This window comes from Alexandromys fortis, unplaced genomic scaffold (assembly GCF_014885135.2).
Source record: "Alexandromys fortis isolate MF-2015 unplaced genomic scaffold, M_Fortis_MF-2015_v1.1 scaffold_151, whole genome shotgun sequence".
NCBI classification, from domain to species: domain Eukaryota; kingdom Metazoa; phylum Chordata; class Mammalia; order Rodentia; family Cricetidae; genus Alexandromys; species Alexandromys fortis.
Window position 1 is genome coordinate 637,303 of NW_026068043.1, and position 21,370 is coordinate 658,672.

Genomic DNA, 21,370 nt, shown 5'->3' on the forward strand with positions numbered 1-21,370 from the left:
AAATGTGGAGAGCAATTAAGGAAGATACCAGTTGTTCACCTCTGGGCCTCTCCATTGCATCTGCACACGTGTGTGTGTGTGTGTGTGTGTGTGTGTGTGTGTGTGTGTGTGTGCAAACATCATTTCCCCGGCAATCACTCACCCACACATAGAGGCTGTGTGTTTCAATGCTAGGCAGTAGGGATTGGGTGATGTCCACAGCAGAGGGCATTTGCCAGTCCCGGACTTGGGAAGAACCTCAGAGCTGAGCTCTCGACAGCTCCTGTCAACCAGGATGGCTACCCCAGTGTGGCAAGGACCTTAATGCTATGTTGACCAGGGCTAGGGAAGCCCATTGCACAGATCTGTGCACGGAAGCTCAGGGACTGAACAGCCCTAGGCTGCATGGACAAACCTCATCGATGGCACCGGTTATGTTTTTTAGACCCGAACTGCTCACTGATGGTGTCAAAGAGCCTGTAACCGAGACTCAAGGTACCTGGGCGTGGGTGAGACACAGGTGGGTGCGGGAGGGCACCGAGTCTCTGCCATACCCCGTCCTGATGCCCCTGTCCTATCCCCCACCTTAGGCGTTTCCCCACTGCCCCTGTTGGGTTTGCCCCCTCGATGCCACCCGAGACCCCAGGTGCTCCCTCCTCACCTGCCTTCTCTCCCCACCCCACCCCCAGAGAGGGACTCCTGGGACCGTCTTGTGGACGAGACCCCGAAGAGACAGGGCCTTCAAGGTAAGTTTAGGCCCGTGCAAACTTAGGCATTCCAGGGTCGTGACTTTGGGTGGATTTAGCGTGGGGGCGACAGTGGATGTGGGAAGAGGTTGGACCCCACCCGTGGTCTCTTGGGTACTCGACTAACCTGGTATGTCTGAGTTAGAGTGTGGCTGTCAGGAGCGGGGCACCCAGACCCAGGACTCCAGAGATGGCTTCTCTATCCGGGTAGGAGCCATCTGCCCTTCTGTTGTTATTCCTCAACTCAGCTCTTGAAACTAACGGAGTGGACAGTAGCCAGGGAGAGCCAGAGAGGCAGGCAGGAAGGCAAGCAGTGGGATATAGGAAACTGTTAAAGGGGGGCTTGCAACTGGCCCAGCGGGAGGCTCCTGGCACCCTTCAGTGTGAAGCCAACCAGCATCCCTGCTGTCAATAGGGATACAGCTGAGAACTTAACGCATCTTACGCGTGCGCAGTTTAGAGGACTAATGGGCATGGCTGGTGTGAGTCCGGGGTGACGTCACCAGGTGACCCCTCACGGTCACCATACTTCTGAGGAGTTAGTTTAGAAAGGCAGCAGTGGCCAACGCTGGAGTTAGGAGACCTCAGAGAGGACCGGCCGCTGGTCACCTCGGTGCCTCGCTCTTCCTAGGCAGCTGAAACGGCGAGGGGAGCTTATGTATCTTACCTCACCTATGCTGCCGGGACTGTACCAGAGGTCCTTTCCTCCTTCCCCTGCCATCCATACCCTTCCTCTCTTAAGGCCAGGCCAGGATGTTGTGCAGTCTTGATATGCTGATACATGGGGGTCCTTAATCAACACTACCTAAAGAATGGTGGTCCTTGTCTAGAGGCCTTCCCATCCTGTGAGGGGCTGGGGTGTGGCTCAGTGGTAGAGCCCCTGCCTAGAATCCCCCAGTGAGGGGCTGGGGTGTGGCTCAGTGGTAGAGCCCCTGCCTAGAATCCCCCAGTGAGGGGCTGGGGTGTGGCTCAGTGGTAGAGCCTCTGCCTAGAATCCCCCAGTGAGGGGCTGATAGCATGGCTCAGTGGGAGAGCATATCTGTATTTTCTGCAAGGCACTGGGCTCCGTCCTCTATGCCACCAAATAGTAAACAGCCCTGGGTGGATACTCCCGTTCTAGCCCTCTGCCTCCCTGTGAGCTTTTTGAAGCCCTCTCTCCAGCTCCCACCCAGCCGAGGACACAGACTTCCAGGCTTATTTATTAGTTTGTCGGTTTTCAAATGTCAACAATTAACTTAATTTCATCTCATTGCTGTTGGCGCAACAGTGTGAGTCCTTCCAGGAAAAAAAAACAAAACAAAACGCACACAGCCTCTTGGAGACGGGTTCTGAAGGACTCTGAGGAGCCCACTCCAAAGACCTGCTAATTGCCAGAGAAGGAGTTCGCTGTAATTAGGAAATCGTGTTCCTGTAAAAGTCACCAAGTGCCTTTTAATGTAACAACCTCTGTCCGTAATTGTACTCACTTTGCAGAAAATTACGACACCAGACTCTCGCGGATCGACATCGCCAACACGCTTAGAGAACAAGTCCAAGACCTGTTTAACAAGAAATATGGTAAGTTACAGGCAGGGGTCAGGTAGAAGGAGAAGTGGGCAGCTTCCTGCCTGTGGCCAACTTCACGTGTGGCAAAGAGGTTGGTCTATGGCTTGGGTATTTCTTCTCCTTTTTAAAAAAAAAATTGATTAGTCTATAAGAGCTAGTTCCAGGACAGGTTCCAAAGCTACAGAGAAACCCTGTCTCAAAAAAAAAAAAAAAAAAGATTGATTGATTGATGATTGAGTGAGTGTACAGGTATGTGGGTGTGCACGTACCCCAGGACAAACGTGGTAATCAGACTCACGGGAATTGGTTGTTTCATTCGACCATGTGGGGCCGTGGGCATCAACTCAGTCTTCCAGGTCTGGGGCAGCCAGCCACCCGTGCACACTGAGTTGTCTGACCAGCCCTTATCTATTTCTCGAGCATCCGCTCCTTGCCAAGCACTGGGGACATGGCGTCACAGAAACCAGACACATTGTAGAAGGTGTGGGTGGCGTACACCTGCAATCTCGTCACTTGGGAAGTTGAAGGAGGATTGCTGTGTGTTTCACGTCGGCAGGAACTACAGGATACGGGTTTTGTTGAGAGACAGAGAGAGTGGGCTGCCAGTGCTCACTGGTGAGCTGGCTTCCAGGGCAAAGGTGTTGGCTGCCAGCCTGACACCGGAGCTTGGTTCCTGGAACCCACATAATGAAGAGAGAGAACCAGTAACTGCAAGCTGCCCTCCTGCCTCAACCATGTGTGCCATGGGGCGTGCACACAGGTGCTCACGCATACGTACACGCATAAGTAAATAAAATGTATTTGAATTATTTTAATAGAGACTGGGGTGTGGCTCGGTTGGTAGGCTACTTACTGAGTGTGTAAAGCCCTCGGTTCAGTCCATAGCATCACATGATCTGGCTGGATGGCAAGCACTCATCCCCAGCTACATTGCATGTTGAAGTTAGTCTGAGTTGTATGAGACCCTGTCTCAAAACAAACCAAAAAAAAAAAAAAAAACTTTAAAAAAGAGATGGTGGGTTTTATTTTTTGAGACAGGGTTTCTCTGTGTAACAGTTTTGACTGACATAGATAGAACTCTATTGGTAGATCAGGCCTTTAATCCCAGCCCTTGGGAGGCAGAAGCTGATGGACCTCTGTTTGAGGCTATCCTGGTCTACATAGGGAGTCCCAGGCCAGCTAAGGGTACTTAATAAGACTCTGTCTCAAAAGAAACTGCGGGAAAGAAAGAAGGGAAGGGGCCTAAGACACAGCGGATCTGGTATTCCTGGTCTCGGATCTGGTATTCCTGGTCTCCGGATAGCACCCTGTCTGGCTTTGTCTCCCTGCCTCACTGCTGGGTGGAGCCTGCCCATTCACTCTGTGTGGGTCCGGACTCTGACTCCGAGTACCCCAGTCTGGGGGGAAGCAGGTGCTTCAGGGCTCCCATCCTGGAGGCCGGTGCGCGGTGCAGCCTAGAGTCTGAGAGATACTAAGCCCTGCCCTGGCCGGCACCTTGGACCCACACCTTCCCGCTCTGCCCTCGAGGCCTACCCAGCCTGGATTCACACCGGAAACTCCCTGCCCCACACAGATAATCAATCACCAGTGCTAGCCACATAACACCTCCTCCAGCATTGGTTCTCAACCCGTGGGCCACAACCCCTTTGAGAATTTCATATCAGATCTCCTGCATATCAGATATTTTACACTCCAGTTCATAACAGTAGCAAAATTACAATTACCAAGTCGTGTTTTAGTTAGAGTTTCCTGTTGCTGTGAAGAGACCCCATGACCACGGCAACTCTTATCAAGAAAACATTTAATTGAGGGTGGCTCACTTCCGGTTTCAGAGGATCTGCCCATTATGATCATGGAGGGGAGCCTGGCAGCGTGCGGGCAGATGTGGGGCTGGAGCTGAGAGTCCTACATCTTGACTCAGGTGATAGGGAGCCGACTGACGTCACACTGAACGATGCTTGAGAAGAGACCTCAAAGCCTGCTCCCACGGTGACACATTTCCTCCAACAAGGCCACACCTCCTGATAGTGATGCTCCCTTTGGGGGCCGTTTTTTTTTTTTTTTTTTGTTTTTTGTTTTTTGTTTTTTTAAACCACCACAAGTAGCAGTAAAATAATTGTATGGTTGGGGGTCACCACAACATGAGGAACTGAATTAAAGGGTCGCAGCATCAGGAAGGTTGAGAATCACTGGTCTAGAGTCTTCCGCAAAGGGCCCCGTGACCCTGGGGGAGACCCTCATGGACTTAGACCACACACCCTGTTCCCCTGCTTCCTCCTAGCTGAGACAACTGTCCTTCTTGTATCCAGGTGAAGCTTTGGGCATCAAATACCCGGTGCAGGTACCCTACAAACGAATCAAAAGCAATCCAGGCTCGGTAATCATCGAGGGTCTGCCTCCCGGGATCCCGTTCCGCAAGCCCTGCACCTTTGGCTCCCAGAACCTGGAAAGGATCCTCGCCGTGGCTGACAAGATCAAGTTCACAGTCACCAGGTACTTGGATGAGGAAGGGGAAGAGTTGAGACAACTGGACTGACTGAGATGGGGACCCACTTCCCACAATAGGGGTGTGTCTTAGTCGGGGTTTACTGTTGCTATGAGGAGACACCATGACCATGGCAACTCTTAAAAAGAAAACATTTAGGGGGGAGGGGGAGGGAAATGGGAGGCAGGGGGAAGGTAGAAATTTTTGCAATTAAAAAAAAAAACAAAAATATTTAATTGGGGCAGCTCACTTAGAGTTCAGAGGTTCAATCCATTATCATCATGGTAGCAAGCATGGCAGCGTGCAGGTAGATGTGGTACTAGAGAGGTATCTGAGAATCCCACAGAGCCCTTGTAGGCAACAGGAAGTCGACTGAGACACGGAGTGAAGCTTAAGCAGGAGACCTCGAAACCCGCCTCCACAGTGACACACTTCCTCCACCAAAGCCACACCTGCACCAACAAAACCACACCTCCCAATAGTGCCGCCCCCTTTGGGGCCCATTTTCTTTCAGACTGCCACCACAGGGCATTAGGGAGGGACTGCAGACCAGACAGGGCTCAGGAGTCTCCACGCGACCAACCACCCTTCTAACTATATGCCCTGCAGCCCTGTAGGCATGCCCAGACCCCTGAGAAAGCAAAAATTATGTGTACACACATGACCTGGGCATCTTGCTGAAATGTGGCTTCTGGAGCTCGGGAGCTGGTGTAGTGGGGAAGTGTTTACTGAATAAGCACGAGGACCTGAGTGGGAACCTCACCCTCCATGTAAAGACGTGGGCATGCTGGCTTGTATCTATAACCCCAGCACTGGCGTATTAGCAAAAGAGATGAGAAGGTCTCAGGGGTCTGCTTGCTGGCCAGTCTAGCCAGGTGGGAAACCTTTCCTTAAATAAAAATAGAAAAAAGAAAGGGAAAAAAAAACAAGATGTAAAATGATTGAGGAAGACGCTTGAAGTTCCTCTCTGCATGCACACGCATGTGTATGCACACACACACATAGGCAAAAGTACCTGCCATGCCCTACCTCATACACACAAATGGTACAGATTCCAAAGCGAGGTTCTCATCCCAGCACTCAGGAAGTGGAGCCAGGAGGGTTATGAGTTAGCTCCAGTTATATGAGACCCTTTCTCAGGAAAGAAAACAGCAATGGGGTGGGGCTAGTTTGGTTTCTGCGTTGTCCAGCGCGCACGAAGCCCTCCCTGGCTTTCATCCCCAGTATCACATAGACCCAGCACTCAGGAAGTAGAGACAAGAGGATCAGAAGTTCTGGGCCATCCTTGGCTACAACAAAGGGAGTTCAAGACTAGCCTGGGCTACAAGTGATCCGCTCTGAAAGAATCAAACATTAAATGCTGATTATATGTGAAATAGGCCCTGGGCATTTGTTACCAATTCCTTTGCAAGCTGGCATCATCATGTACCTGGTGGCAGTCTTGTCCCTGTTGCCCTTCCTCTGAAACCCCACTTCTGTTTCCTTCTAGGCCATTCCAAGGACTCATCCCAAAGCCTGGTAAGTGGTATTCTGTGTGTTTGCCCACACAGTTAATGGGAGCTCAGAGCCCACTCCACCATGGGGCACAACTGCCTGGCTCAGGAGCCACACCTGGGGTCCTAACACTGAATCCACAGCCACAGGCTTCACCCAGTCAGAGGTTGCAGGCCCCTCGGACTCTTAAGTGGCCTGGCTAACTCAGTACATGGAGGAAATCGGAGGCAAATGTGTGAGTGTTGTCCACAGGGTGTGGGGGCTTGGTGGTGAGATGTGAGGGGTTGGGGAGCCGGGAAGATCACGTAGTCTATAAGCACTGACTGCGCAAGCACACGGACCTGAGTCTGATCCCGGAGACCCACGGAAACGGCATATAATCACACATACTTGTGATCCCTTTGCCAGGGCACGGACAAAGGCAGATTGCTGAGGCTCACTGACCAGCCTGCCTGGTCTGTTGAGAAAGCTCCCAGGCCCATGAAAGACCGACTCAAAAGAGCAAAGGAAAAAGCTGAGCATAGGGCTGCAACCTTTAACCCCAGCATCAGAAAGGCAGAAGCAGGTATCTCCTGAGATTAAGGACAGGCTGGTTTACAGAGTGAGTTCCAGGACAGCCAGGGCTACACAGAGAGACCCTGTCTCCAAAAAAAAAGAAAAAGAAAAAGAAAAGAAAAGAGCTCCTATGGATTCCCCAGTGAGGGGCTGGGGTGTGGCTCAGTGATAGAGCACCTGCCTAGAATCTCACAGTGAGGAACTGGGCCAAGGATAAGTCAAGCTTGCTAAGATGGCATGTATCTATTTCACCATGCCTAGTTTATGTGCTTCTGGGGCTGGAACCAGGGCCTCGTGCATGTTAGGCAAGAACCTATCAAATTTGCTATATCCCTACCCACCAAGACCCTGTCTTAAAAAGAACTTTAAAACAGAAAAGCTCCTGACCCTATCGTACCCTCTACAGTAGCTCCCTGGGTGGGCTCTAGGATCCTGTGCCCACAATGGAGAGAGCCCTGGGTGTGGCCAGAGGCAGAGCCAGAGCCAGCAGTTAGCCCACGGGGGTTGGGGGGGTTAGGAGGGCAGCAGGGCACATGTGAACACAAGAGGGCTGCCTTCCCACCAGTGGGAGGTCCAGAAAGTCCCTTTCCTGGGGCTGACCCTGGCCCAGCCCCATTCTGCCTGGCCCCATAGCAAGCTCCCATCCCCACCGCCAGCCTGACTCCTACGTTCATTTGTGAATGCAGGCCTCTTGGCTCCAGGCTGATGATCCGTGGTCAGACCCTAGCCAATGGCCAGCCCTGACGCAAGTGACTGTCTGAGCCGATGTCACTGCCAAGTGGTGCTGCTCCTGTTCTTCAGGAAGTGTGGCCTAGAAACCCAGTGAGCGTATCTGTCAGCCAACCCACTATAGCCCCCAGGTCTCCGCCTGCCCTCTGTACCCTGCTTTTTTTGGGACAGGTCTTCATATGTATCCTACACTGGCCCCAAATTTAGGATCCTCCTGCCTCAGCCTCCAGAGTGTTGAGATTATAGTTGTGTGCCACCACTTCCCACAGGCGGAAACAATCTCAGAGAGGTTAAGAAAATTTCTCAAAGTCACAGAGCATTCTCATAGCCTGGCTGCGATTTGGAAGGAGGTCTTACCCACTTTTTGCTGGATCCAGGTTGAACTTGTGACCATGCCCACTAACCAATCCTGCTCTGTGTCTCTTTGTCGCCCCCTCATGGCCACTATGTGCAATTACATGGGTCTTGTCTAACAATCCTAAATTCCCAGTTTGAAATTGGTTTACTTTTTGGGGTTTGTTTTTTGCATTTTGAGTGTGTGTGTGTGTGTGTGTGTGTGTGTGTGTGTGTGTGTGTGTGTGTGCATATGTACACACTCAGATCTTCAGGCTTAGGGGCAAGTGTCCACCTGCTGAGTTATTTGGCTGCAGGTCCTGCTTTTTACGAAAGCTGTGGGGCTCAAACTCAGGTCTTTATGTTTCCAAGATAAACATCTACCCATGAGCTCTCTCCTCAGCCCCGGATTTTTGTTTGTTGCTACCACTGTTATTTTTACTGTTTTATTTTTTTAGATTTATTTATTTTATGCCTTTGTTTTCCCTGCACTATGTGTGTGCCTAGTGTCTGTGCAGGTCAGGGAACTGGAGTTGTAGATGGTCGTGACCACTGTGAGTGCTGGGAACTAAACCCTGCTCTTCTGCAAGAGCAACGATCACTCAACCACTGAGCCATGTCTCTAGCCCCGCCCCCACCCCATGAGGCAGTGTCTCGTAGAGACCAGGCCGACCTGGAACTTGACGTTTAGCTGAGAATCATCTCTAACTTGGATCCCCCTGCCTCCACGCCACAGTGCTGGGATTACAGACCTGGGCCACTCCTTCAACACTGGGCCACTCTTGACTGAGGGTTTTGTTGCTATGATAAATACTGTGATCAAAAACACCTTAAGAAACCGGGTGGTGGCAGCACACACCTTTAATCCCAGCACTTGGGAGGCAGAGGTAGGTGAACCTCTGAGTTCGAGGCCAGCCTGGTCTACAGAGCAAGTTCTAGTACAGGCTCCAAAACTACAGAGAAATCCTGTCTCAATAAAACAAACAAAAAACTGCCTTAAGGAAGAAAGGGTTTATTTCATTCAGCTCACACCTCATAATGTCACTGAGGGAAGTCATAGCAGGAACCCGTAGCTGATGCAGAGGCCATGAAGGAACACTGTTTCCTGGCTTTCTCTCCACAGCTTACTCAGCCCGCTTTCTTTTTTTGTTGTTGTTGTTTTTTTTTTTTTGTTTTTTTGTTTTTTTTCTCAGCCCACTTTCTTATACACCCCACAACTACGTGCCCAGGGGTGTCTCACCCACAGTGGGTCTGAGTCCTCCTATATCAATGACTAAGAAAATGTACTACAGCCAGGTGGTAGTGGCGCACGCCTTTAATCCCAGCTCTCAGGCGGCAGAGGCAGACGATTCTTTGTGAGTTTGAGGGCAGCCTGGTCTGCACAGCAAGTTCCAGGACAGCCAAGGCTACACTGAGAAACCCTGACTCAGGAGGGGAAAAAAAGAAGGAAAAATACTGTACTATAGACTTGCCTACAGGCAATCTGATGGAGGGCATTATCTCATTGAGTTTAGCTTGTGTCAAGGAAAGGTCCTGGGAGCAGGTGCAGTCCCTTCTGTGTCGGGAGGGATCCCCCTGCTGGGGCGCAGAGGTCCCTGTGGGCAAGGACTGTTGGAAGTAGAATCCCAGAGGACTCCCTGGAGCAATGAGGGTTACTAAGGGGGATAAGTAAAGGTCGTGGAGGGAGAAGAGGAAGACGGGCCTCTGCACATGTGTAAACAGTGTGCACAGTGGAAGTCTTCCCAAAAAACAGCTGAAGATTGGTTTCCGCAAATCCAGTGGCCACCTGCGGGTAGAGTCTTTTTAGTGACAAAGCACCTCACAGCAGGAAGCTAGGGTGTAGCTGCCAGCCTGGGGGGGGGGGGGAGGTGACATTCTCCAGGTCAGGGTAGGGAGACAGCTGTGAACTCAGCCTTCCCACTCTTAGGTTTCTTTTGTTGTTGTTCGAAACGAAACAAAGTATGGGGCTGGAGAGATGGCTCAGAGGTTGAGAGCACTGACTGCTCTTCCAGAGGTCCTGAGTTCAATTCCCAGCAACCACATGGTGGCTCACAACCATCTGTAATGAGATCTGGTGCCCTCTTCTGGTCTGCAGCATATATGTAGGGAAAATGCTGTACACATAATTAATAAATAAATAAATCTTTAAAAAAAAAAAAAAGAAACAAACAAACAAAGTACGCCGGGCTGCCTTGAATTTGTTTAAAGGATGGTGTTGAAGAACTCTGACCTGTTTGAAACAAAGTGTCCCAGGTATCCCTGGCTACCTTGAACTTGCTGGGCAGCAAGGATGACCATGAACCATGACCCTCCAGCCTCCACTCTACTTCCAAGGTGCTGGGATTACAGGTGTGTACACCACACCTGGGCCTGCAACCCAAGGCTTCCTGCACGCTAGACAAGTGCTCAGCAATAGAATTACTTCCCTAGCCAGCTTTCTGTCTTTCAGGTCTATGCCAACAGTCTGCTGTGGTATTGTGTGGGTTTTGTTTTCCAAATAATGTCAGATTTGCATTTTCTGGTAGTCATGGTGACTGGCTTCCACCTGGGGGAGGTGGAGTGAAGAAGGTAAAGCAGGAGCCAAGGACCAGTCTGCAGAGGCCTGAGCTCAGGTGGGAGGCCCCGAGAGAGACAGAGGGAGGATAAAGATCTAGAAGGGGATGGAGTGGCCAGTAAGGAAGGTGGTGAAAAAGATGGCGGGTGTAGGTGACACTTGTCTAAAGACCTGGATCTGTGGGACTGGAAGTGGGGGGAGCTTTGGAGGTAGTGAACTCCCTGTCAGTGGAGGCATTCGAGCCGAGGTTAGGTTGTCAGTCACTTCCCAAAGAGAATATTCCATATAGAATTAGCTGCAAAGGAGAACTGGAAGAGTTGTTCCCACGTTCTGACAGGACCCACTTCCCTTAGCTACCCAGTTAGAAGCTTCCAAACAGGCGGTCACTTCCTCTACAGGGTGTGGATGATGGACATCTGTCATCCCAGCACTTGGGAGGAGTTCAAGGCCAGCTTCAGTTACGCCGGAAGTTTGAGTCTAGCCTAGGCTACAAGAGATCTCATCTCAAAACTGAATACTAAGAACTTGAGCTATGGTTCCAAGGTTAAGAGTGTTTGCTGCTTTTCCAAAAGACCTGAGGTCACTTCTCAGCAATTGTATCGGGTGATCACGGTTGCCTGTGACTCAGCTCCAGAGGATCCCGCAGTCCCTTCTAGCCAACACAGGCACACACACTTGGCACACACATGCATACACACATACTATGCCATCATCGTGTCTTCTGACCTCAGGTGCAGTTTCAGTGCACTGTCAAGGAAAAAGGGATGCACTGGGGGTCCCCACAGGCAGAGCTGTCCTGCTGGCTTCCTGTGTGACTCCAGCAAGCCAGGTTTGGCTCTTTTGAGCATCAGTGTCTGTATCTATAAAACAGGAAGGATTACCAGACAGTGGTGGCACATGGCATGCCTGCCATCCCAGAACTCAAGAGGCAGAGGCAGGTGGATCTCTCTGAGTTCAAGGCTAACCTCGTCTACAGATCCAGTTCCAGGATAGCCAGAGACAAACCCTGTTTTGGAAATCAAAAACAAACAGGAAAGGTTGTTTTTCTCTACCCTAGAGCCCAAGGCCAAGGCCTACTGGGTCTCAGAGGCTCAGAAGGCCTGGGCCTGGGGCCTATGTTAGACCTTGCAGATGCAGGCCTGGAAAGCCCTTGTGTGTTGGGTCCCTGGTGGCCAGAAACCTGAGTACCCCAGGGAGCTAGAAAGAGATTCTCAGCAGCCCCAGTTTAATCTAGGACACCCCACAGTCGACCTCCCAGTTCAGGTTCAATGATTATACCCTACCCCACCCTGGAGAGAATTTATTCCAGCCACTCAGAGCGTGGGGGTGGGGGGAATTAAAACTCTTTAATAATAGCGTGTTCCCAGAGAGAAGCCAGCCCAGAGCAGAACTCTCCTGTGGCTTTATGTAGGTTTAAGCAATTGTATTGTTTTTGTACATTCTCCTTCATTCTGTCTGTCTGTCCGTCCATCCATGTCATGTCATCCCCCACCCCTAGCCAGGTTACACTTTGAGCAGTTAGCTGTGTTTTACAGAGGCAGAAACTGCAAGTTTGGTCGTTTGTGAACAAATGGGGAGATTTACAAAGTAGAAGTATTGTCACAGTTATTTTAAGACAGACCAAGGTTGCCATTAACTGAGGTCACCAGAATTTGGCTTCTCCTGGTGAGAGGCGTGAGGCTTTCTCTGTAGCTTTGGAGCCTGTCCTGGAACTTGCTCTTGTAGACCAGGCTGGTCTTGAACTCAGAGATCCACCTGCCTCTGCCTCCCGAGTGCTAGGATTAAAGGCATGCACCACCACTGCCCTGCAAGGATTCTACTCTTATATAACTTAATTTTCTTTTCTTTTTTAAAAATAATTTTTTTTATCCAGGTGGTGGTGGCACACGCCTTTAATGCCAGCACTCTGGAGGCAGAGGTAGGTGGATCTCTGTGAGTTCAGGGCCAGCCTGGTCTACAAGAGCTAGGGCTGTTGCACAGAGAAACCCTGTCTCAAAAAACAATAATAATAATAATTTTAAAGATTTATTTATTGAGTATGTATACAGTGTTCTGCCTGCATGTGTCCCTGCAAGCCAGAAGAGGGCACCAGATCTCATTACAGATGACTGTGAGCCATCATGTGGTTGCTGGGAACTGAACTCAGGATCTCTGGAAGAACAGCCAGTGCTCTTAACCACTGAGCCATCTCTCCAGCTCCCAATAATAATTTTTTTATATGCACAGGTATTTTGCCTGCACGTATGTTTGTGTGATAGTGTCAAATCTTAGAGTTACAGACCGTGTGAGCTGCCACAGTTGTGGGTGCTGGGAATTGAACCTGGGTCCTCTGGAAGAATAGTCAGTGCTCTTAACTGCTGAGACATCTTTCCAGCCCATCTTTCTTTTCTTTCTTAACCACTGAGCCACTGTCTATCCGTTGTTGCTGTTGTTTGAGACAGGGTTTCTCTGTGTCGCCTTGGATGTCATGGAACTCAACGTGAAGACCAGTTGGCCTGGAACTCAAGAGATCCACCTGCTTCTGCTTAGTGCTGGCATTGAAGGCACGTGCCACCACCAGCCTGGCCAACTTAATCTTTTCTAAGCAAGTTGATTGGCAAATCTTTTATAACTTCAGTGTTTCACTGAGGAAAGTGGATATGCCATTTCTCCAGCGATGTCTGGAGAAACGTGTGGTGGCATACATCTTTAAACCCAGCACCGGGAAGCAGAGGCATACTGAGGTCAGGCTGGCAAAAGCTACAACATTGCTGGGTGGTGGTGGCACAGACCTTTCAGGGGGAGCTCTGTGAGTTTGAGGTCAGCCTGGTCTAAGACAAAGTGAGTTCCAGGACAGCCAGGGCTACAAAGAGAAACCCTGTCTCAAAATACAAAACAAAAGATAAGCTACATATTAAGACCAGCTATCAGAAAAAAAGAAAAGAAAAACCCACAAAAATGGTAACAAAAGTTTAAATATATAAATAAGATGCTAGAAGCACAGACCAAGGCCAGCCATGCCCCCATGTCACTCAAAAAAAAAAAAAAAAAAAAAACAGGCGGTGGTGGCGCACGGCTTTAATCCTAGCACTCGGGAGGCAGAGGTAGGCATATCTCCATGAGTTCGAGACCAGCCTGGTCTACAAGAGCTAGTTCCAGGACAAGCTCCAAAACCACAGAGAAACCCTGTCTCGAAAAACCAAAAAGAAAAATACAAACAAACAAAAAAACATCCTTTGAAACCGAGTGAGCTGAGTCGTGGTTCAGTGGCTCAGCAGGCCGCCCACTCTGGTCCGTCCCCAGCACCAAGCAGGGCGTGGTGGAACATTGCTCTAATCCCAGCCCCTAGAAGACTGAGAGAGGATGGTTGTGTTCAAGGCCAGCTGGGGCTCCAGTGTCAGACCCTGTCTTCCAAACATGAAAACAAAACAAAAGGGAAGCATTCCAGTCCCCTGGGGGATGCCTCTTGTACCCTGCCGAGTGTCCCGTCACCCCTGACTCTGGGGCCATGACTGGTATCACCTACACTGTCAGCTCCTCTTGGGGTGCTGTGTGCCTGGCCTCTGGTGGGGGTACTGCTTGGGAAATTTAGGTGGATGGGCAGATGAGTGAGTGTGTAGATGGGATGAGAGGGGACGGGTGTGTGAATGGAAGAATGGGGGGTGAGGGGGTGGGTGTGTCGATAGAGTGAATGGGAGGTGAAGGTGTGTGTGTGTGTGAATGAATATGAATGGAGGTGAGGGGCGGGTGTGTGGGTGGACGAATGGGAGGCAGGAGGTGGATATACTTAAGAGACCAAAGCAGCTGCAGTGGAGAAGGCATCATCTGGAGAGCTGCCCTGCAGGCCGGGGCCACATGGGAGAAGCATACGCCATTTCTTCAGTGTGATTTTTCTCCCTGCAGATGAGGATGACGCCAACAGACTCGGGGAGAAGGTGATCCTCCGAGAGCAAGTGAAGGAGCTCTTCAATGAGAAATATGGTCAGTCTCCCCACCTGGGTGACAGGTGTGTGTGTGTGTGTGTGTGTGTGTGTGTGTGTGTGTGTGTGTGTGTGCAGGACAGTTAGCATGACCACAGTGGCTAATGGCATGTGTGTTAGGTACTTTTGCTCATTGCTGTGACAGATACCCCATCCAAGGACGGAAGGGTTTGCTTTGGGTCACAGTTAGAGCTAGTCCATAGCGCAAGGGCATGTGTGGGGTCATGTCTGCAGTCAGGAAGCAGAGAGATGAGTGCTGGGGCCGGCTCCCTTTGTCCATTTTAATTCAGTTCTGGAAGCCCAGCCTATAACGTCGTACCGCCCACCTTTAGAGTGGGTCTTCCCACATCAGTTAACCCAATCTAGAAACTTGCTCACATACAGATGTGCCCAGAGGTATGTCTTCTAAAGCCTGTGGATGATCGGATGAACTCTCATAACGTAGTTGGATGGTGTTGCTGTACCTGGGGTGGGATGTCTGCTGAGTTCGCCTGTCAGAGTCACCAGCTCTTCCCTGGAGTGATTCGCCTTATGACATGGGGACATCTCTCTCTGGTTCTGACCTGTGCTCTCTAGGTGAGGCCCTGGGACTGAATCGGCCTGTGTTGGTCCCTTACAAACTGATCCGGGACAGCCCAGACGCTGTGGAGGTGAAAGGCCTCCCTGATGACATCCCCTTCCGGAACCCCAACACCTATGACATCCATCGGCTGGAGAAGATCCTGAAGGCCAGGGAGCATGTGCGGATGGTTATCATCAACCAGCTTCAGTAAGTGCTACAGGGCAAGACAGCAGGACAAGAGCTGTGGGAGAGGAAAGGGTACCACACCCTGGCCAGGGACACCAGTCAGCAGGCTCAGCCAGAGGTCAGAGAGAATCCCAAGTCAGAAAACCAACTCCCAGGAACACGCTGTGTTGTTGAGGCTGACCTTGAACTCCGGCTAGTCCTCCTACCTCCTAAGTGCTGGGATTAGGTGTGAGCCGCTCGGCCCCATCCTATGTTCAGTCTCTTGAGTATCCTCTGTGCTCAAGGTATTTTAGGATGGGGCTGGAGAGATGTTCAGCAGTTTAGAGCACTTGTTGCTCTTGTAGAGGATGCAGGTTCGATTCTCAGTGTCTGCATGGTAACACAACCGTCCCTAAGTCCATTTCCAGGAGATCCGATGCCATCCTCTGACTTCCTTGGGCACTGTGCATGAATATGATACACATACACCCGCGCACACAGAAACTCATACAGTAAAATATAAAATTATTTAAAAAAAAAAAAAGAAAAGGCAGGTGGATCTCTGTGAGTTCGAGGCCAGCCTGGTCTACAAGAACTAGTTCCAGGATAGGATTCAAAGTTTCAGAGAAACCTTGTCTTGGAAAAAAACCAAAAAGATAAAAAATTTAAAAAAAGAAACATCTTTTTTAAAATTTGAGGTAGGAGCTGGGGAGATGTCACAATTGGTATAAAATGCTTATCATACAAGCGTGAAGACCTGAGTTCAGATCCCAGGGCCCATAGCATGTACCTGTAATACCACTCCTTGGGAGGCAAAAGCAAGAGAATCCCGGGGACACATTGGCCATCCAGACTGTCTTCAGTTTAGTGAGAGATTCTGCCTGGAAATAGAGCATGGAGACTAGAGGGATGGCTCAGCTCAGCAGGTAGAAGAATTTGTGTAAGCACTCGGGAGGCAGAGGCAGGCGGATCTCTGTGAGTTCGAGACCAGCCTGGTCTACAGAGCTAGTTCCAGGACAGGCTCCAGGCTCCAAAGCCACAGAGAAATCCTGTCTTGAAAAACCAAAAAAAAAAAAAAGAATTTATGTAATCATGAGAACTGGAGCTTGGATTCCAGTTCCCGCATAACACGTGAGGCTTCTCGTGCATGCCCGTGGCCCCATGAGTAGGGTTGAGACAGGATGGTGTCTGGAGTTGGCTGACTTCCAGCCTAGTGAGAAAACACTAGTACCAGCTTTAGGGAGGGTCTGTGCCTCCAAGGGAGATTTGGAGAATGGTAAAGGAAGACTCATGGTACCCTCCCTTCTGGCCTCCTCCTGTGCATGTCAGCTTGCACACCTGTGTACACACATGTACATCATAAATAATTCTTTAGAATAAAAATAACAGAGAGTAGCTGAGAAAAACACCCAACATTGACCTGTGCCCTCCACACACATGCATACTATTACACACACACACACACAGGTCCCTGGTGAGGTGACTTAGCAGGTAAAGATTAAAGATGCTCGCCACCAAGCCTGACAACCTAAGTAAGGTTTGCTAGGACTCACATCATAAACAGAGTGAACTAACTCGACTCCCACCCTGACCTCTACCGAACACACATGCACCCGTACATACACAAAATAAATAAATATAAGGAAAAAATTTAAACAAAAAGAAAAAAATGAACCAGGTAGTGGTGGTGGCACATGACTTTAATGCCGGCACTCGGGAGGCAGAGGCTGGCGGATCTCTGTGAGTTCGAGGCCAACCTGGTTCACAAAGTAAGTTCGCAGGTAAGGACATCTAGAACTGTAACACAGAGAAACTGTCTAGAGGGAGAGAGAGAGAGAGAGAGAGAGAGAGAGAGAGAGAGAGAGAGAGAGAGATATTTGAGGAATAATTGTGTGCTAATGTATTCCTGTAATCCCAGTAATAGAGAGGCAGGAGGAGGGGGGATGGACCAGCCATGGCTACAGAGCAAGGCTCCTGTCTCTAAAGGAAAAGAGTTTCAGGGGTTGTGTGCCCTGGCCCCTTGTGCCTGCTTTTGGTGGGAGCATATTCATGATTGAAGGTGCTGCTCACCTCACAAGAGACAGGGAGTGGAGAGAGAAGAGGAAGCGATGGTCCCAGGATCCCCACTGATCACCTGACCACAATGCCTTATCCCTACCCCTAGGCCCTACCTCGTCAAGGTCTAGCCAGGTTGGCATCCACATATTTAGCACATGGACCACTGGGCAACACTTATTGTAAAACTATAGCGTGACCTGACCAGGCAATTGCCACAACAGCTGCATCTCTGCTACAGAGAGCTGGTGTCTGTCTCCCAAGGAGTGGGTGAGGAGAGGAAAGCTCCTACCTGTGACCTTGCTTTTCTCTCTTTCAGACCTTTTGCCGAAGTCTGCAATGATGCCAAGGTGCCAGGTGAGTCAGAGGCAGGAGAGGCCAGCCTTCTGCCTCATGGGGACCAGTCTCTGGCCTTCAGAAATACAAAAAAAAAAAAAAAAAAAAAAACAGGCAGGCACAGACCTTGGAGATGGTTCAGTGGATAAAGGTGCTTACTGCTAAACCTGATGACCTGAGTTCAAATCCCTAGGACCCACATGATGGAGAAACTGAGCCAATTCCTGCAAGTTGTCCTCTGATCTCCATTCATGTGCATAAATGCATAAGTAAATATTTCTAAAAAAAAAAAAAAATAGGTAAGGCTGGGGTGTGGCTCAGTCAGGAGAGTATGCCCAAAGTCCTTTTACGATTTCCCTAGCATCACGTAAATCAGGAATAGTGGCACGCACCTTTAATCCCTGTACTCGGGAGGTAGAGGCAGGAGGATCAGGAGTCAAGGCCAAGATCAGTTATACAGTGACTTGGAAGCCAGCCCAGGCTACGTGAGACCTTGTCTCAGCAAACCAAACCGAGACACTTTGGTGGGAGGTGGGTAGAGGAACCTAGGGCTTTTGACGGTCACAGGGAGATAGCCATATTAGAGATTGGATAATCGGGGTGATGTAGAGCGCTGTGCTCGTTGAGCTGGGCAAGGGGTATTTTTAGAAGTAAAGAGGGTAGGTAAATAAGAGCCAGAAGTGAGACACCGGCCCTTAGATCTGCTTGGGAATGAGGCTGGACAGCTGAGCCTCAGTGGATGGGTAGAGAGAGTCACAGAGCCTAGGACACTGGAAAGGGTGTAGCTTTAGGTCAGAGGTATAGCTCCTGCCTAGAATCCCCCCAGTGAGGGCCTAAGAGTATGGTTCAACATGCGCCAAGCCCTGGGTTCCATCCCCAGGACATCGGGGCGGCGGAGGGAGGTGGGGGACATCAAACGCTGAAAATCTAAAAGCAAGGGCTTTCTCCAGGGAGTTCAGGAGGCCGACGCAGAACGGCCCCCAGCATCCGGTCTCAGCAACTGTTTCTCCCATCAGCCAAAGACATTCCCAAGCGCAAGAGGAAGCGGGTCTCGGAAGGCAACTCGGTCTCCTCCTCTTCCTCTTCTTCATCCTCGTCCTCTAACCCAGAGTCTGTGGCATCCACCAACCAGATCTCCCTTGTGGTAAAGTCACGCAGATCCCAACGTCACCCTAATCCTGTGTAGCCTTTGCCCCGCCCTCAGGCAGGACCACCCACACAGATCCAGGAACTGGGAGGCTCCGTGCTAACCTCAGAGGTGCAGGCGCATCCACTTGTTTTGCCCACAGGATAGACTGAGGGGGTCTGTGCAGTCAGTCGGTGCAGGGCTTGAAGTGCTGGTGTCGCCAGCGATGTGTGTAATGAACGCAGCAGAGGGTCGATGGTGACGTGGCGGAACTCAGTCTCCATCATCTGTCGGCCACGTTGCTGAGTGTGGCCCTTGCCTGATTCAGAGGAAAACTTATGTAAAGAACTGGGCATGGTGGCCTATGCCTATAGCGCTAGAAGTTCGAGGTCCAGCTTGGGTTATATGAGATCAGAATGCTTGCCGTTGAGCACATGAAGCCCTGGCTTAGGTCCCCAGCATTGCGTAAACTGGACCTGATGGCACATGCCTGTAATCCCAGCACTGGAGAGGTAGAGGCAGGAGGATCAGACGTTTAAGGTCAACCTCAGCACCTCAAATGAGAAATTTGAGGCTAGCCTGGGCTGTGTGAGACTGCCTCAATAGAAAAGAATGGAGGGAAAAGGGGGAAGAAAGACTCATTTTAGGATTTCTAGACCCTTTGTGCGTCCCTTCAGCCCCTTTCTGGGTACTGCCGCAAGCCCAGAATTTGCATTTTCTCCTACCTTCGTTTTTATCATTGAGTATGCCTTCCTTTTATCCCTAGAGGTAGGGACAGTATCTGTGGGGTGAAGCTGGGTGTATGATGCTTACTGCAGCTGCTCTGAGTACTCAGCCCTTGCTGATATCTATCTGATCCACATGTTGAACCCCTGGAACACAGGTGGGGGACAGTCATACCATCCTCTACCTGTGTCACCTCAGGGAGGTCACTGGCCCTCTCTGGGCCTCAGTGGCTACATAAGTAACATTTGAGTTCACCCTCAAGGAAAGCGAGCCAGTTATTCCGTGAGGTCTTTGTGCCCTCGGGTGTCCTAACCTGGTCCCTCTGTCCCCCTCTTTCCAGCAGTGGCCAGTGTACATGGTGGACTATTCCGGACTAAACGTGCAGCTTCCAGATCCCCTCGACTATTAGACCTCAGAGCCGAATCAGGACCTCAACTCAGAAAGACTAAAGGAAATGTAATTTATGTACAAAGTATATTCGGATATGTATCGATGCCTTTTAGTTTTTCCAATGATTTTTACACTATATTCCTGCCGCCAAGGCCTTTTTAAATAAGTAAAAAAAAAAAAAAAAGAAAGAAAAAGAAAAAAAAAGTGTGGCATTTATTTATTTTTTTTTATAATGGTTATGTGTTATGCTTCTGGTGGTGTGGCCCCAGCAGCCACTCAGGGACTGAGTCAGGCAAGACACAGCTCAGGTGCCTTGATTTCATACTCTGGGGTCTCACTGTGATGTCCGGGGACAGAACTTATTTTCTCTACTGTCAAGGGACTAGTGGCCACAGGAGGAGCCTCAGAGTGCTTGCCCGGCTTTCACCAAGCCATAGGTTCCACCCCGGCGTTGTATATCCGGGACGAGATGGTGCACATCTGTAACCCCAGCACTCAGGAAGTGGGACAGGAGGACCAGGACTTCCCATCTGGGACGGGGGAAAGTATGCCTGCCTTTGCATGCATGATCACCTGACTTCAGAATCCCAGTATACAGGTAAAAAGCTGTGCACCGTGGCATGGCATCCGCCTGTAACCCCAGTGACGGGGGGCTGGAAACAAGAGGATCCCTGGAGCTTGCTGGCCTGCTAACTTAACCGTGAGCTCTGGGTTCAGAGAAGGAGCCTGTCTTCAAAAATTAGATGAAAAGAGCCGGGCGGTGGTGGCGCATGCCTTTAATCCCAGCACTCGGGAGGCAGAGGCAGGCGGATCTCTGTAAGTTCGAGGCCAGCCTGGTCTACAAGAGCTAGTTCCAGGAGAGGCACCAAAAACTACAGAGAAACCCTGTCTCAAAAATCAAAAAAAAAAAAAAAAAAATTAGATGAAAAGGGGAATAGCAAGATGGCTTAGTGGGTAGAGAGCTTCTTGCCGCCAAGCCTGACAACCTGAGTTCAGTCCCAGGGACCACGGGAGGGAAAGAGGAGAAGATGGACTCGTGCGCATTCTTCTCCGACCTCCGCACATATGCTCTCATGTGGGAACACACACAAAGTGTGATTTTTCAATTATATATATCTATTTCAATATGTTTATGTGTATCCTGAAGTAATGGAGGCAGACATCCCGTGTTGACCACCAGCCTTCAAACACACGTCTAAGCACATTTGTATACACGTTCCACACATTCAGATACACACACACACATACACCGTATACATACACAAAATGGTTCAAGGCTAACTTGCAATACGTCTAACCTTATGGGGGGGGGTTGTTTATATTGTTTTGGTTTGGTTTTTTGAGACAGGGTTTCTCTGTGTGACCTTAGCTGTCCTGGAACTTGCTCTGTAGACCAGGCTGCCCTTGAACTCGGAGATCCCCCTGCCTCTGCCTCCTGAGTGCTAGGATTAAAGGTGTGCGCCATCGCTGCCACCGCCAGGCACAGCCAGTGCTCTTAACAGCTGAGCCATCTCTCCAGGCCTAAAATTAAAGGCATGCATCCCCATTACCTGGCATTTTTCCCCCTTGCTTGCTTACTTTAAAAAAAAAAAAATTGAGACCATATGTTTGAAGGGGGAAAAAAGTCTTTA

General features: G+C 50.1%; 1 protein-coding gene across 12 annotated transcripts in view; it reads left to right on the forward strand.

The window, feature by feature from the left end:
• Gtf2ird1 (GTF2I repeat domain containing 1) overlaps positions 1-19,932 on the forward strand; it is an 88,558-nt gene extending 68,626 nt beyond the window's left edge. For 3 of the 12 annotated variants that reach the window (XM_050166109.1, XM_050166103.1, XM_050166114.1), the window contains 10 exons: positions 425-474; positions 570-725; positions 2,199-2,282; positions 4,580-4,763; positions 6,245-6,273; positions 14,303-14,380; positions 14,956-15,148; positions 17,481-17,518; positions 18,448-18,641; positions 19,690-19,931. In XM_050166109.1, the coding sequence (XP_050022066.1) occupies positions 425-474; positions 570-725; positions 2,199-2,282; positions 4,580-4,763; positions 6,245-6,273; positions 14,303-14,380; positions 14,956-15,148; positions 17,481-17,518; positions 18,448-18,641; positions 19,690-19,758 (1,075 nt within the window). In that variant the 3' untranslated portion in view covers positions 19,759-19,931. Of the gene's footprint in view, positions 1-424; positions 475-569; positions 726-2,198; positions 2,283-4,579; positions 4,764-6,244; positions 6,274-14,302; positions 14,381-14,955; positions 15,149-17,480; positions 17,519-18,447; positions 18,642-19,689 lie in introns of all 12 variants that reach the window. The other 9 variants (XM_050166110.1, XM_050166112.1, XM_050166104.1 and 6 more) reach the window with 8 other exon arrangements.
• The last annotated feature ends 1,438 nt before the right edge of the window (positions 19,933-21,370 follow it).